Consider the following 15,725-nt stretch of genomic DNA (forward strand, 5'->3'; position numbering starts at 1 on the left):
ACCGTTTGTGTGAGTTTTGTTATTTGCTCACCATTTGTGTGAGTATGGTGCTTGATTTAGTCATAGAAATTGTCAGGAGATTGCATTCTCAGTCGATAGCTCAAACTGTGTGTGGCGGAAGCGAAAGTGGCGAAGTATGTGTACATATCATCTTCAACTTCACGTGATTTTATCTCCAAGAAGAATGAATCAATCAGTGATTGTTTCTTCATTTTGTTTGTTCGACGCGACTGTTTATGTAGATGTCGTATGGCTCTTTATTATTGAATTAACTCTTTATCAAAAAAAAAAAAATATTTTATGACAAATGTATGCAATTGTCTAATATAAATTTATATATTATACATTAAATATAAATATAAAAATATTTCGGATCGAGTTCGGTATAATAATATATTTCTTACAAAATATTTAATTCAGATACACTGAGTTAACCCAACCCGATTAGCGTTTTTTTGGACATAAAGTTATTCAATCCCAACACGACTCGAAACTTAAAAATCTCAAACAGTCGGGTTTATACGGGCTTTTGTAGATTTTGTCACCCCAATCATTCACCGTGGATCGGAGCAAAGTGTGAGAATGCTGACTCTTCTTCCAGAGTTTCAATTCATGTCGTCCAACAAAAAAGTTTTTCCACATGGTAGGTGAACAAACCAAACGGGCTCTTATTAGTACACCATGCCATGCAATATTAGCCTGCGTAAATCACGTCAACTCACACAAACACCCCCTCCAAATTAAGAAAAAACAAAACAAAAACACCTTCTTTGCTTTCTCATCCATTTGCCTTACTAGGCTGAGCAGATATCCTTTCAATCTTCCCCTGTGAGCCGGGAGGGTCGGGACACCTTTCCAACTTTACTCCACGCCAATGGCTCGATTTTTACCATCCGTCCAAGTCCTCATCCTCGTCCTCCTCCTCGCCATGACAATGGTCATCTCCATAGAGTCACCCTATTTCCCCTACGAAGTCCAGCTAGGACTCGATGGTCGAGGTGAAGATGGAGATCTTCTTATGGGAGACATGATCGATCCATACGAGGAACTTAACATGGAATCAGGATCACTGAGAAGGAGGAGCCTGGCTGGAAGAAGTTACATAAGCCATGATGCACCTAGTAAGAACAATGTGCCATGCAATAGGCGCGGGCATTCATATTATAATTGCCAGAGAAGTGGGAGGGCTAATCCTTAATTCCTTATAACCGCGGCTGCACTGCTGCTACCCGATGTGCCAAGGTAATTTGAGATTTTTGGAGAACCGCAAATTTATTTATTTAGTTGTTATTGTCAAAGGAGAATTTGATAGTTACTGTATTGTGATCTCTCGGTTTCATTTTTAAAAATTTTTTGTAAGGAAGAAGAAGGAAAGGAAAAGGTTCTATGCACATTTATCGTCCATTATTTCTGTAATGAATGAGAATGAGATTTATATATTTCGCATTTACAATTAATTTGTTTAATATTTTGGAATGGTTACTCATCAGCATGCTCAGGCAATAGCCAAGACGTCCTATGTTGGTTGATCAGGAGGTCCTCAGCAAGATTTTGCAGTTGGTTTATTTAAGCTGCAGCATACTCAATTTTCAAAGAAAGGCTCGTCGAGACAAACAGAAAACAGAACGAGACAGACAAACAGATAATTAAATTAAACACACGACATTTGTGCATCAATAGTACTGACATTTGCGCATCAACAAATTTTAACAATGAACTAGAGCAAAATTGAAAATAAAACAAGTTTTACCAACTTTAAATGTATATTTATAGAAACAGAACTACTCAATTTTACGCAGCAATTTCAAGAACTTCTCCAGCAAGTTAAGAACAGTATCGTGTTCTTCTGATTCAAGCAGTACTTCCAGACTCTAGGAATATGGAGTCAAATACCTGTGGTAAAGTTGAAGAATCAAATTTTAATTCTTGAAATAAAATCCTCCAACTCTATGAAGTTCGAATGAAGTAAAGTATAGACTATAGAGTCCTTGCTTACATCTGAATTATACTTTCAGAATAAAGATGTAGCTTCTTTTCTTTCTTTGCTGGAAATTTCTTAATATCCATTTCTTTCATGAGTTGTAGATTTTAGATATAGATTCCTCAACTGGGATTTTAAGTACCCTTTACGTATAAACAATACTCCCATCGTCCCAAATCTTTTGTTTTGTTTGACTTTTTTGTGGTCAAATTGAAGGAGATGTAATAAAATTTGTACAATTAGATAGTACATTATATCTACTTTAATATGTATTTCTCATATATTGTTAATTATAAAAGGATAAAAAGTAAATGGTATTCAAATTTCGGTTAATTTGACCATAAAAAGGTGAAATAAGACAAAAGATTTGGGACAGAGATAGTAAATTATTGGAATCGTAATTTCAGTTTATTGACATGCCCTTTTACTCTATCTTCTGCAAGAAATTATCCGAGAAGAGGCCAAGACAGGAGGCCTATTAATATGTAACTCCCAATTTTATTACAAACTATGTGTTGTCTTCATGGAGAATTCAGACTCTAATAGTTCATGTTCAGACTCTGTTAGTTCATGTTCAGACTCTGTAACAATTTATCCATATTGTGAACAACAGATTCACCGACATGAGCTGATACTGAACGAGGATTATCATGCTCACGAGGGTAAACAATGTTTTGGCTGCGGTTTGGTGCTGCATAGTTCATCTGCTGTTTATCGTTGTATTGACTTTAGCAGTTCTGATGTAGATGAGGCCCATGAGGGTTGTGCTCAGTTCTTTATTCACAAAAGCTGTGCACATTTGCCAGATCGCATTAAGCATCCAAGCCACAAGCATAAAATGGATCGGGATAACTGGCCTCGTGAGGAAAAAGGAAGTTGTAGCCTCTGTGGCATCAAGGTGAAGGGGATAAGTTACTTATGTTATCTTTGTAAAGAGAATTATAGGCTCTGTCTGTTTTGTGTTATTCCTTTAAATAAAATTAATATAGACACTCCTTATCATTCTCACAAGCTTACCTTATCGACGAGGTTAGCCACTTTTCAGTGTGATGCCTGCCGTGAGGTGGATACCGACTTCTCTTATATGTGCTACACATGTCCGTTTTATATCCACCTCGCCTGTAGTAATCTACCTAATTTATTGGAAACTAAAATTCACCCCAAGCATCCTCTTAGGTTAGCATATTCTCTTCCAGAAATTCACCGTAAATTCCTACAGCACTGCACAATCTGTAGAACTCAGCTGTTCCATAGTCATTGGCTCTACTACTGTCCCAACTGCAGATTCTTTGCCCACATCAAATGTGCTATATCAGCTCACATTTCCAGGTTGGATTTCTTATTTTATGTTTGCTTAAAATACCTTTTTCCTCTACGGTGTATAATACTATACGATTCAATTTTGGCCACTCAATGGTTCTGGCCTACTTTATGCTATGACGAGGACCTAATGTGTATAGAAATAATGCAGTGACAAAGAGAAGGACGACGATGATGATAATTTGGTGCACCTCCCTTTGCCAGATCACGAGTCGTTGTTGCAGCAATGTATTAAGAAGAAGATTATATATTGGTTGCAGGATGCTCCTGTGACGCCTCCTGTTGAAATAAACCATTGGAGCCATGACCAGCATCGAATGTTACTTATGCACAGAAGCGGTTCAATTATAGCGGATGATAAAGGATTGCTTATTTGTAACCTTTGTACCAAATCTATATCCACTGTTGATGACACTGATGATGTATTTTATGAATGCAGTGAGTGTGATTTTATTCTCCACAGATACTGTGCCCTGTTTCCAAAAGAAATGCAGCATGACCTAGAAGGCAAGCTCGTCGGAATTCAGCCCAGTGTCCATGAAATCTGGTCTTGCAGTCTCTGTAAAGGCTTTAGAAATGGCGCGCAAATGCAGACCACATATGTCCATTGCACAGAATGTGGAACAACAATTGCTGTCAAGCTTGACATCGAGTGTGCTCTTCTACCCAAACAAATCAAACATGAAGTTCATCATCACATTCTTACACAATATCGTGATTGTTTCAGTCATAAATGTCTTGCTTGCAACAAACCAACAAGAGAAGGCGACGCCCTATTTAAGTGTCTAAAAGATGACATGGCGGTTTTTACTATACATGTAAATTGTGTTCTTAAGCCACACAGATTGACTCATCGTTGGGATCCTCACCCCCTTGACTTGATATTCTCTCCCGCGGAAGTAGAAGATCATCCTCATGAATTCCAGTGTGAATTTTGCTCTGAAGAGATAGACACCAACTGTTGGTTCTACCATTGCAGTGTCTGTGATCTGTCCTTCCATCTCGGAGAATGCTTAGATCTGTCTCCCTACTCGAGGGTCAAGTTCGGGGCAACAAATATCAAGATTCAGGATCACCATCACGGCCTAACCTTCGTTCTAAATAAAAGGCGTCAACCATGTCAAAGATGCCATAAAGATACATATGGTAAGCCCGTCCTTGAGTGTAAACCTTGCAGATTCACACAACATGCTCAGCCTGATCTATGCTCTTGATGTTATAAGTTGTACATGTTCAGATTTGTTGTTTGTACTTGTTTATCAGTATACAATGCAGTCCGAAAACCAGGCTGCTTTGTTGTTTCAGCTATTTAAGTATAACTACCAATGCAAATTATATTCCAAAGAGATGGACACAAACAATTGATTCTACAATCAATCAATTTATCTCCCGATTGCATCCATTTGTTTTGTAATCTCGCAATAATAATCCAACATGGATACATCATACGTGTCCGAGCGTAGGACTCTGAAAATATTTTGAAAATTTCACACTATTTTAGCCTAAAATAAGTGTCAGGGTGTTCATACCCATGTTCGAGTAGCGAGTGTCCGACACGGGTATTCGAGACAAAATGAAGAGTCCCTCGAACACAGCTTCACTACAACAGTTTTCGCATTCTGCAACAGAAAATCGTTGTTGATTTATAAATTCCGTTGGTAATCGAGAGTAGCGACAGAATTTGCAACAGATTATTTAGTTGCAAAAATCGCCGTAGGGAATGCTTTGCAACGAATTTTTTCCGTCGGCAAATATTTACGACGGAGTTGCAACAGTTTAACAACAGAATTCCAGTTGTTTTTTACCCCCAACCAACACCTAAGTAGCGACGGAATATCCGTTGGGAATTTTGCAACGGTTTATTACGACGGAATTCCATTGAGAATAATAACAATGGTTGAAAACTATAGCAACGGTTTTGCGACGGAATAAAAAAGTACCAACGACTTTGCAACGGAATAAAAGGCGACCGATCTAAAATAACGACGGAATAGCGACGGATATAAAGACGACCGATCTAAAACTACGACGGATTAGCAACGAAATAAAAAGGCGACCGATGCATAACAACAACGGTTTTGCAACGGATGAAATAAATTATTGACTTTTAAATCTCGACGGATTTCCGTCGCTACCTCGTTGCAACAAAAAATCGTTGCTAACACCGTCGGTATATATAAGCGGGAATATTTTGCCGCGAAACTTTGCGACGACTGCGTTCCGTTACGATATCCGTCATCAATTCCGTCGCAATTTTGTTGGAACTGCTGGGCGGGAGTTTTCGCGCCAAAATTTGCGACGGTTGAATTCGTTGGTAAAATTCCGTCGGTAAACCGTCAGGAAGCCGACGGATATAACTCCGTTGCCAAATTCCGTTGCAATACTCGAGAATTCTAGTAGTGCTTGTTCATTAATAAGGAAAGAGCTATCTATTGTGAAAACTGTTAAAGACTGATATCATCATAACAGGATTGGATTAAATATAGGGGACTTCCTCTTGATCTATTAACGAAAAATCAAATTCCAAAACTGACTCTGCTTAGAGATCATTATTGGTGTTAGTAACAATAATTTTTCCTTGGTTCTGTTTAAGCATCATTAAGAATTTGGTATTTGTTTAAAATGACATCCTTACCAATTCTCTCAAAACCATAATGTTAAGTGAATAATTCTCCCAAAACCTCAAGATGTTTGGAGTTTACGAGGATCATATTATATTACAACAATCCTTCTCCAGGCGTATTTTGCACCCGAATTCCTCAGCATTGAGAGTTTTCGCATCCAGTTTAACTGTAAAAATAAGTTTAGGCCTTCTTTCTTCTTCTTCTTTGTCTGTTCCATCTCATTACAATCCGAGTTCAGATTTTGTTGTTTACGCGAGGCAAATCGGATGGATAAGGAAAACGAAACTGCTGGTGAATGTTGTTCTAACAAACACTATCACACAAATAATTGTAACAATCAGCAAGCTGCACTTTACAGATCTTCCACAGTTCTTTCCACACATTCAACTTTCATTCTCTACACTAATTCCCCAGTCTTTGTGGGGACTTCAATCATGCATTGACCTAATTTATGCAGCAGATTAGCTTCGTGAACAGTAATTTCATAAATCAACGTCTTGTTATCGAGAAAACAATTGTTAATTCCTGGCTGAACAGTGGAATAGCTACTTGTGATCATGATTGTCAACTACTTGTTTATCTGAAGAATGACAATAACATGCTAAAAGCGAATAGATATTGCTGGATTAGTCATAGAAAGTCAGCAAATTGATCAACCTCGGCTCAAAATATTGAACATTGAGTTCCTCGTAAAATGGGTCTGGATCCATGACAAACGTATATTACATGTCGTTTCCTATATTTCCTATATGAATACTTGGGATTCTGTTATCCTTAACTTGTTCATTATCTTTCTGATTAAGTAGGTGCCTAGTTCATGGTTAATGAGTCCGATTAACGGAAATCGGAACCTTAAACACATGTGTTTGTGTTTGGATTAGCAATTATGTGACATGGAATGGGAACTCCAATCTCACTTGGAGGATAAATCATTTCTAACACTCTTATTGCGATACCCATTTTAATATCATTCATTCTCATTCCCGATTCTCATTCCCACCCACGATCCAAAATGCCTCCTATTGTAACATACGTCGGTCGTGAATCTTACTCGTTAAATATAAGTAGTTACGAGCTGTTGTGTCTATCATGTTCAACCATAAAATGCAATCTTCTAGAATCTAGAGTTAGCACATCAAACTAAAACTCCATTATTTGCACAAAGGAATCCAAATTTCCTATTCTTTTAGATTAAAATCCAAACAGATAAATCTTTTTCGAACAATCACTTCATCATTTATAAGCAGTATAATCTAAGCAGTCTGTTGTGGAATTAAATCCACTAATGGGGCCATTACACAATCCAATCATTTTTATATATTGTATGGGTCACTCAAGAATTCTTCTAGTAAAATAGCCTACGCAGTCTCTTGTTGAACCCATTCTATTTTTCTGGGGCTAATATTAAGTCAACCAGAGACGCCATTTGTTTATATCATCTTATCACTCTGTTTGATTCACTGATTATCTCGTTTGCAGATGATTGGTAGGGAAGGTTCCATAACTGCATATTGGTTACAAGAGAAATTTTTAAGATACAGCTTCATGTTAGCTTGAGTTGCATTTAGATGGAAATCATTTTTCAAGTTCAGGCTAAATTCAATTCGATTTTTGACAAAATTCATTAGTTTGAATCAGTTCACCTTCATTAATTATTACCAAAGATGAGTGAAAATCGAACTCAAGATCTAAGAACAAGTGAACAACGGAGGATATACCTCTGTCATCGAAACCACCCATTCACATTCACACCAAAGAACATTTACCCGGAACTTGAACCGAGGTAACATCATAATAGTATTTAGTCCGAGGCAGTTGGTACAGAACATACGACTGATCATACGTCCGACATGGAAAAAAATAATGAACGTGAAAAATTCTAGAAATGGATAACTTTCTGTTGAATGATACTGTAATATACATGTATATATAATATACATCAAAACTTAGAACTCCCCTAAACATATTCTACTAACATACATATCTTAGATACCGGACACTTACTCCTAAAGCAAACAGTACTAAGATTTACAACTAAATCAGAGTTTTCTATCCAAAGCACCAAATCAAATCCTATGGATGAAACCATCACACTGTTTCAAAATCAAAATAAATCACCCCTTCTAGTTTACCATTCGAAACTTGCTTTTCTAGTGAACCATGCTGCTCAAAACTTATCTACTTCCCCCCTTATAATGTAGGTCATGTGCCCCTACATGTTTTTCGCACTTACATTTAACACATAAACAAATAACAAATAGTAAATAAATACTATTATTTTACACTCTTTGAGCCTAATTTTGCAGCTAGCAGAAGATCGAAGAATATTTTGTATCGACAATCGAGACCAATAAGCCCAAAACAGTGAAACGTTTTTCTTGTTTTACATAAAAAACGTAATAAAATTCAGAAGTGGCCCTTTATAATTTATAACCACAGATTAATCCTCATTTCCCTAGCTAGAACTTTCATGCAACATCTCCCACTTCTTCACTCACTCACGTAATTTCTTAAATTTATAACGCTCCTGCATTTTATTATTCTCGTATCCAAATTCCTCTCGATATTGACAAAATCTCGAAATATGTTCTCCGAAGCTTGCTCTGTCTACTTTTTTCTTGTCATTGTTTCATTTCTCGTGAGCTGCTCGAGCTCGAATTCTGTTGACTCCGTCATCTACGGCGGATGTTCTCAGACCAAATACGCTCCCGCGTCGCCTTACGGATCAAACGTGAACTCCCTCCTCTCTTCCCTCGTTAACTCCGCCGCAATCTCAAAATTCAACAATTTTAAGGTCTCTCTTCCCGGCTCAGCACCGTACGACGTCGTCTACGGCCTTTTCCAATGTCGCGGCGACCTGAATCCCTCGGGATGTCGAGACTGCGTCTCGCATTCCGTCAGTCGACTAGGCAACCTCTGCCCGGGAGTCACGGGGGGCGTCTTACAGCTCGACGGCTGTTTAGTCAAGTACGATAACGTTTCTTTCGTAGGAGTTGAGGATAAAGCGGTCGTGTTTAAAAAATGCGGTCCGTCGAACGGGTACGATCCCGAATTGTCGAACCACCGCGACGCGGTGCTCGGGTACCTGACAGGCGTAGGCCAGTATTTTCGAGCCGGCGGGTCCGGGAAAGTACAGGGGGTGGCACAATGTGTACAAGATTTAAGTGTGACGGAATGTCAGGATTGTCTCGGAGACGCGACAGAATCCCTAAGAACCGAGTGCGAGTCGGCCGCTTGGGGCGACATGTTCCTGGCCAAGTGTTACGTCCGCTACTCTGATCATGCTCACCACTTGAGAAATAATGGTAATCTCGAATGATTTTTCGTTTTATGCGTGCGTCTCGTGTTACATCATGTACGCGTTTAATTAGAGGACAGCTTTTCTTTTATTCGTTTAAACAAATAATTGTGACAGTGTCTCGTAAGTCAATTTAAATCTAGTTCTGTGACTGCAGATCCGAATGAATTAACGGACAAGACGCTGGCCATTCTTATCGGACTCATAACTGGGGTCATACTGATTATTATTCTTTTATCTGGCTTTAGTAGACTCTGCGATGACCAGAAAGGTACGGTTATTCCGTTTCTACTGTCCCTGATGTTTTATTTTGTACATATATGTAATGTTTTAAAAATCCCCCGTCGACAGGTCAATTGATTAGTTCGATCTCTACAATCATGTATATATGTGATCAAATTAAATTTGAACTTTCGGTTTCAGTTACCTTCAAACAGTCATTATTAATTTTTGGGTCAGCGAGATCGAAAAGAAAATTTGAATTCAGAACTACTACTCTATCGTCGGATTTTTTGCTCTTCATTTCATAATTTTGCATTTCATTCTTACCTGCTTCCTCCCCGAGAAAAAGAGTTCGGGCCAACATATGTTAAGTATTATGCAGGCCAATTTATTGCCTCTGTTTGTTTTGAATTGCAGATGGAAAATAGAATTCTCATGTTTGCAAGCAAATAAGCAATCACTGAGACGATGGTGCAGAACATTCAGCTCTAGCATTACTTTTAAACTTTAAACTTTGCAAGATAGAGATAGGAGTGTGGTGTAGACAAATCTATACACTGGAGCAAATGAAGAAAGTGGGAGCCAGCAGAAACAACATGGTGCACAACTCAAGCAGCAGAAACAACAAGAGCACAACTCAAGCAAAGCAAATAAGTCACTATGGCATACTTTTTCATTGCTTCTGGATGTTGTAAATGATGGATGCATAAATACATTTTTCGACTATAGTACTGTCTTCAAAGATGTTGCTTTAGATAAATACCTTTAGGTAGGTAGATTAGCTGCACAGTAGTTGTAGTGCATATTGTTGATAGCCTGTCATGGTCTTGGAGCTGAAGCTTTTTCTCCATTTCAAATCATTCTGAACTTTTGTTTCGAGGAAGAACAAAGAGATTGGTAACATAGGAGAACCACAAATTCGAAAAATCATGATTGAAAACAAACTTGTCATAGAAAGAAAGTTTAATACCATATTTCACATTCAATTTCTGCAGCACAAGCAAATAATCATGTCCCCTGCACAGTATTTTCTAAGAAATTCACCAGAATAACTCATATCTGCACGAGTGTCATGCTTCACAGCTCTAATTCCAAATATGTTGGGGGAGAAGTTATATGCACCAGATTTAGAAATAACAGAAGCTTCGGAAAAACATCCTGATACAAGACACAAACTAGGATCTAGGTCCAAACTCTACAAATAAATTTGTGTTTAAGCATAAACACTTCCTTTCTGAATAGACCTCAGGCCTATGTCAAATACACAATATAACAGAAACAACATAATGGACATGCTCTTGACAAATACACAAACCAATCCCATCACGATATATAATAGAAAATTAGAAACTGGTCTATTAGGATCGATTCCATGTTCAGATCCCAAGCATATATGTAAACAGTAGACTCACAGGCATAAAGCTCCCGACTATAAATCTGAATTCAAAACATTTAGAAGCTCAGTTGACACAAGGATATCAATCAGAAAGGCATATATAACAACCTAATATTTAGGTTTCCTTGAAGTAAACATCAAATTTATATCAAGTAGATGCACCGGAGGAAATGGTTCAGTCTAAATTTGTACAGAGAATTTGACAGATCAGCTCCTAATTTCTTAATCTACTGGGAAAAGCCTAAAATAGTAATTGCTTACAGAAGGTCCAAGTAAAATCAGTATTCATCATAGCATACTGATTAATACGCAATCCTAGGGGCTACAAAAAGAATGCAAACTAACATTTGGTCATTAAGTCACTACCCCAAATAGCCAATGTCAAAAGTTCAGACTTAAATTCAATTAATCATGTATGATATAAAGACCAATCCCCGAACAAGCAACAACAGCCAAGGTAGATTGTCTTGAACCTACAATTTTTCATCTCTTTAAAGAAATAGGGTTCGGGAGTTCCAATAGAGCATACAGGAAATAGCAAGTACACACGTAAATCACGCCAAGCACGACCTTCAGTACACGAGATGTAAATCACGCCAAGCACAACCTTCAACTAGTCTAATACAATGCATGTCCTTTTAAAAAAGTCAGGGTGCTACCAAACATTGACATGACACTAGGACAGGATATCTTACTCGCAACCTACAAACAACACAGGACAGACTCATATCAACAGAAAATTATTAATCTCTTTTCAGAATAAGGGGTTCAAGTAGTAAAGAAGCAAGTAATGACTTTAGCAATCACACTGAGCACAACCTTCAACTAGTCAGATACACAGCATATCCTTTTAGAAACAAACTTGGGGGTGCTACTGAAGATTTAACATGACATTAGGACATGATATCTTACTTGCAAGTTGCAACCAGGACAGAATCAGATCAACTCAAATACATCACACCTTTTGCAGTACAAAAGCCACAATACATTATACTTGCAACATTTAAATATAAGCTTATGTAGAAGCTGAACTCACTCAAGAGTCAAGGAGAGGACCCAAAGAGGCTTGTTATCGATATGCATATGGTGACGGTACATCTGGGGTACATATACAATCAATCCAAGAATATATATATATATTTCATTCAAGAGAACATCTTTCTTCTCTCTAATTATTACAGTTTTGAGGGTACTCCCAACTTCTAATTCAGGTCCAAGCACATACTAAGCATCTGCAACAATCTAACATTCGATTTCAACATCAATCACATAACATACAATCAAACACAAAACACAACAAGATCATTTATAACAAGCTATATGTTCAATAAAAAAAACTAACACATAATCGATTAACATCGCACTTATCAAAAACATAGATTAGTTAACAATCAACTTAAACAGCCATAACACAACAACTAATTTAAACATCCATAAAATAACATATAATCAAACAAAAAATACAGTTAGGTCATTTCAAATCCTCAAAATGTTCGAAAATCCGAGACTTAAAAACCGAAACTCATCATCGATTAATATCGTAAACACCGTTAAATCAACCAACGGAATCACTCCTGATTCTTCAACTTCTCAACACGCGCATTTAACTCCTCGACCTTCACAACCAACCGCGTCACCGAGAACAACAGCCAGTAAAACAACAACGCCGACGCGATCAACAGCGCGTTACGCTGGCTCTTCATAATCGACTTCTGGTGGCGCAAGTACTCGGTCGGCGAGCACGACTCGGACGATTCACAACTCGGCCGAGTCTCGTATTTCCAGTAGATATCCATGAGCAAGAACAGACAGAACGGCACGACGGAGAGGAACGGCTTGAGGAGATTGCGCGTGACGGCGACGAGACCTTTACGGAGGCCGTGGAGACCGGGAATGGTTAGGAGGAGCACCATAACGGCCTCTGCTCCGGCGGCGTAGCCGAGTACTACCCATTCTAACGCCATTGATTGAAGCTTCTAGATCTGGTTCGTTTTCGGATGTATAGGGGTGTGTATAGGTTACTCTTTTGTTTTGTTGCTTTGGAGAGAAGGAAATAAAGGAGAGGAAGCGTGTACACGTGGCGGCAGTTTTATGCAATTGTATTTGTGACGCAGTGTCAAGTATTCGTAGGAAAAAAAAAATGGGTAATTAGTTTATGAGTTTATGGGTAATTAGTAAAATATTACTCCCTCTGTCCCATTTTAACTGATGTTTGACTTTTTAACACGTATATTAAGGTGTAAAAAAACAATATCTACACTCAATAAAAAATTTCAATTCTTATATCAAATAAAACTTTACACTCTAAACTTTTATTTGATATAAATTTTATAAAAAATAATCATGTTTAGATGTAATTTTTTTAACATCTTAAAATACGTGTAAAAAAGTCAAAAGCAGTTAAAATGGGACGGAGGGAGTAGTTGAATATGAAATGAAAGCCGCTAGAAGGGTAGCATTGGAACATGACAAAATTCAGTAGTACATGTAATGTTTCATCCGTGTATCAAGTACTGCTTAATGAATCATTATTGTTAGTGTCCTTCATCCAACGACCACGATCTGATGGCTGCTTATCCATCATTGGTTGTTTACCAAGCCACACACAAACACGCGCGCGCGCACATATATATGGACGCCTTTGTAATCTCCATATAACAATTCATTCATTACAACATAAAATGAACAGAATTCAAATTCATCTTGAGCATATTAAGGATGACATGAAGCAAGTTGTAGAAAATTGAGCAAGACATTCATAAATTAATACATTTGAGAAGTTTAACATCTTCATTTTCTTAATAGTATTATCCCAGCATAATGATTATTCTAATAGGTGGAGAGATAGCAAAGAGAGCAAAATGAAACTAGAAATACAACCTACTAGCTTTAAAATATACTGAACTTATCTCAACTAATTAACAGAATCACTTGGATATGTGTAGTAAACATCTGGCACCCACTTTTGTATCCAGCACACATCCGGTTGACATAAGATCGACTGGACAAAAGTTTGATGAGTGAATTGCGAGATAGTTAAATTCAGCTAGGAGTTCCACATTATCAATTTCAAACCTGGTGAAATTCATATCCTTATGATCATAAAAATAGAAGTCACCGCTTCCTGACTTTATGATAATTCCATCATCCTTTAGAGCTGCTACTGGGTGAAGTGTTGACTTACATATACAAGCAGGAATAGAGGCTGTCAAAATGCACTTTAAAGCCCAAGACTCTCTAACTCCATATTCTTTCATCGACCATATACCGAAATGAGCAGGATTTGAATTATCAAACAAACACAAACAATTGTTCAACACCCCAACACTCATATTAACATTGTCGTTACCTATATCAGGAGGTAATGAGATCATATAGTTTCGCTCATCCACGATGTTGAATGCATACAAAGATGTAGAAGTTTTCATCTCGTTATAAAACAACCAATGAAAAGCTCCTTTCACAATACCACCAAGAGATTCTTCATTACTTGGATATGGAAGATAACCCACTCGCTTCCATGTATTAGTATCAACAATAAGGACATCGGCCTCTGATCTTTTTTTATAAATCGGGTGCGGCGGGTCAACTGGTGTTGAAATTCTTAAAATCATATACTTACCAGTTTTGGTATTAAAACCCAACCCGTAAACTTCTTTCCTTGGCCCATGGAAACTATAATTGTTGTTATCGGGTATTGGAAGGCTAACATATTGTCCCAAAATTGGGTTGCAAAGGCAAAGACATTGTCCAGAACAATGATTTTTATTATTATATAAATATTCGCATCGAACCAAATAAAGAAGCAAGCCATTGTAGGAGCCGATAATCTTAGCTTTGTTGATCGAGATTACAGATTTATATAATCGATAATATCCCTTTGCAAGCTCAACTAAATGAACCCCAAAATTAGTGTTAATAACAACAGTGATATACGGGGACATCTCAGCATAAAGTTTAGTAAACCAATTTTCAGAAATCAATTTAAGAAATAATTTGCTTACGCACCTCCACGCACAAATACAACCAATTGGGAGTCCTGCAAGAATGTTCGCAACAAGTGACTCTGATACAGTGTCAATCAAACTTGTCTTGCTGATTTCTTTCCCAGATTCTTCTGCCTTGTGTTGCTTTATCGATTTCTGTGTGCGTCTTTTCTTGCGAGCCATAATGAAAGAAGGTGATGTGTGAAGTTTAAAGGGGGAATTTACGAGAGAGGCTTGATGTTGGCATAAAACATTGGAGAAATCTTGTCAAATCTAGATTTTATTAATCAATTAAAAGTCTCGAACAATCTTTTCAGATTTTGTAAAAACAATAAGCAATAAGATAAAACTAATATATAAGTTACACGATTTCATATAATATCAATCGGACTCGGGTATCGACACGGGTCTGGATCTATATATTGGAGTCTCAATTTTTTAAAATATTAGAAAGTCCTAATGCGGATCCAATACTTGGTCACACAAATGCTGAGACTTAATTTCCGTACCCACATTGTGTTATGTTTGATACGAATACAAGGGGAAACTATAAAATTTTAGATAACAAAGATAAACCATATATGTGTGGTTTACCTAAAGACCCTAAACCCTAAATCCAAAATCCTAACCGTCAGTCAATTTAATTTCAAGTATAAACAAATTATTCGAAAAACACAAATGTGTGTCATAAAATGTTAACACATGTTAATTTATGTTCCAATATTATCTTTATTACACTGGTTCCGAGGCTTTAGGTAAAGTCTCAAATTATTTAGGTTTAGGCTCGAGGTTCTAGGGCCTAAGAGCAAGTCCAATAGGTTACCTAAATGTGCTCCTAAACTCACATTTAGATAATGTATCAAAAAAAAAAAAAAAGTTCTCCAACACTATGCTAGTG

The 15,725-nt window shown here is 37.4% G+C and overlaps 5 protein-coding genes across 5 annotated transcripts; 3 read left to right on the forward strand and 2 right to left on the reverse strand.

The window, feature by feature from the left end:
* The first annotated feature begins 874 nt into the window (after positions 1-874).
* On the forward strand, positions 875-1,198 carry LOC108198522 (protein RALF-like 19). Its single transcript, XM_017366277.1, has one exon. The coding sequence runs from the start codon at positions 875-877 to the stop codon at positions 1,196-1,198; it is 324 nt and encodes a 107-aa protein (XP_017221766.1).
* Positions 1,199-2,300: 1,102 nt separating this feature from the next.
* Positions 2,301-4,681, forward strand: LOC108198892 (uncharacterized). The gene is made up of 2 exons (XM_017366662.2): positions 2,301-3,310; positions 3,453-4,681. Exons 1-2 carry the CDS (start codon positions 2,505-2,507, stop codon positions 4,513-4,515), a joined length of 1,869 nt encoding a protein of 622 aa, XP_017222151.1. The 5' UTR covers positions 2,301-2,504; the 3' UTR covers positions 4,516-4,681.
* Positions 4,682-8,375: 3,694 nt separating this feature from the next.
* On the forward strand, positions 8,376-10,305 carry LOC108199942 (plasmodesmata-located protein 7). The gene is made up of 3 exons (XM_017367973.2): positions 8,376-9,230; positions 9,381-9,494; positions 9,863-10,305. Exons 1-3 carry the CDS (start codon positions 8,510-8,512, stop codon positions 9,871-9,873), a joined length of 846 nt encoding a protein of 281 aa, XP_017223462.1. The 5' UTR covers positions 8,376-8,509; the 3' UTR covers positions 9,874-10,305.
* A 1,955-nt stretch (positions 10,306-12,260) lies between these two features.
* On the reverse strand, positions 12,261-12,908 carry LOC108199943 (uncharacterized). Its single transcript, XM_017367975.2, has one exon. It carries the CDS (start codon positions 12,803-12,805, stop codon positions 12,410-12,412), a length of 396 nt encoding a protein of 131 aa, XP_017223464.1. The 5' UTR covers positions 12,806-12,908; the 3' UTR covers positions 12,261-12,409.
* An 860-nt stretch (positions 12,909-13,768) lies between these two features.
* On the reverse strand, positions 13,769-15,010 carry LOC108198523 (F-box protein At3g07870). Its single transcript, XM_017366278.1, has one exon. The coding sequence runs from the start codon at positions 15,008-15,010 to the stop codon at positions 13,769-13,771; it is 1,242 nt and encodes a 413-aa protein (XP_017221767.1).
* Between the last annotated feature and the right edge of the window lie 715 nt (positions 15,011-15,725).

Source organism: Daucus carota, chromosome 8 (assembly GCF_001625215.2).
Source record: "Daucus carota subsp. sativus chromosome 8, DH1 v3.0, whole genome shotgun sequence".
NCBI lineage: Eukaryota > Viridiplantae > Streptophyta > Magnoliopsida > Apiales > Apiaceae > Daucus > Daucus carota.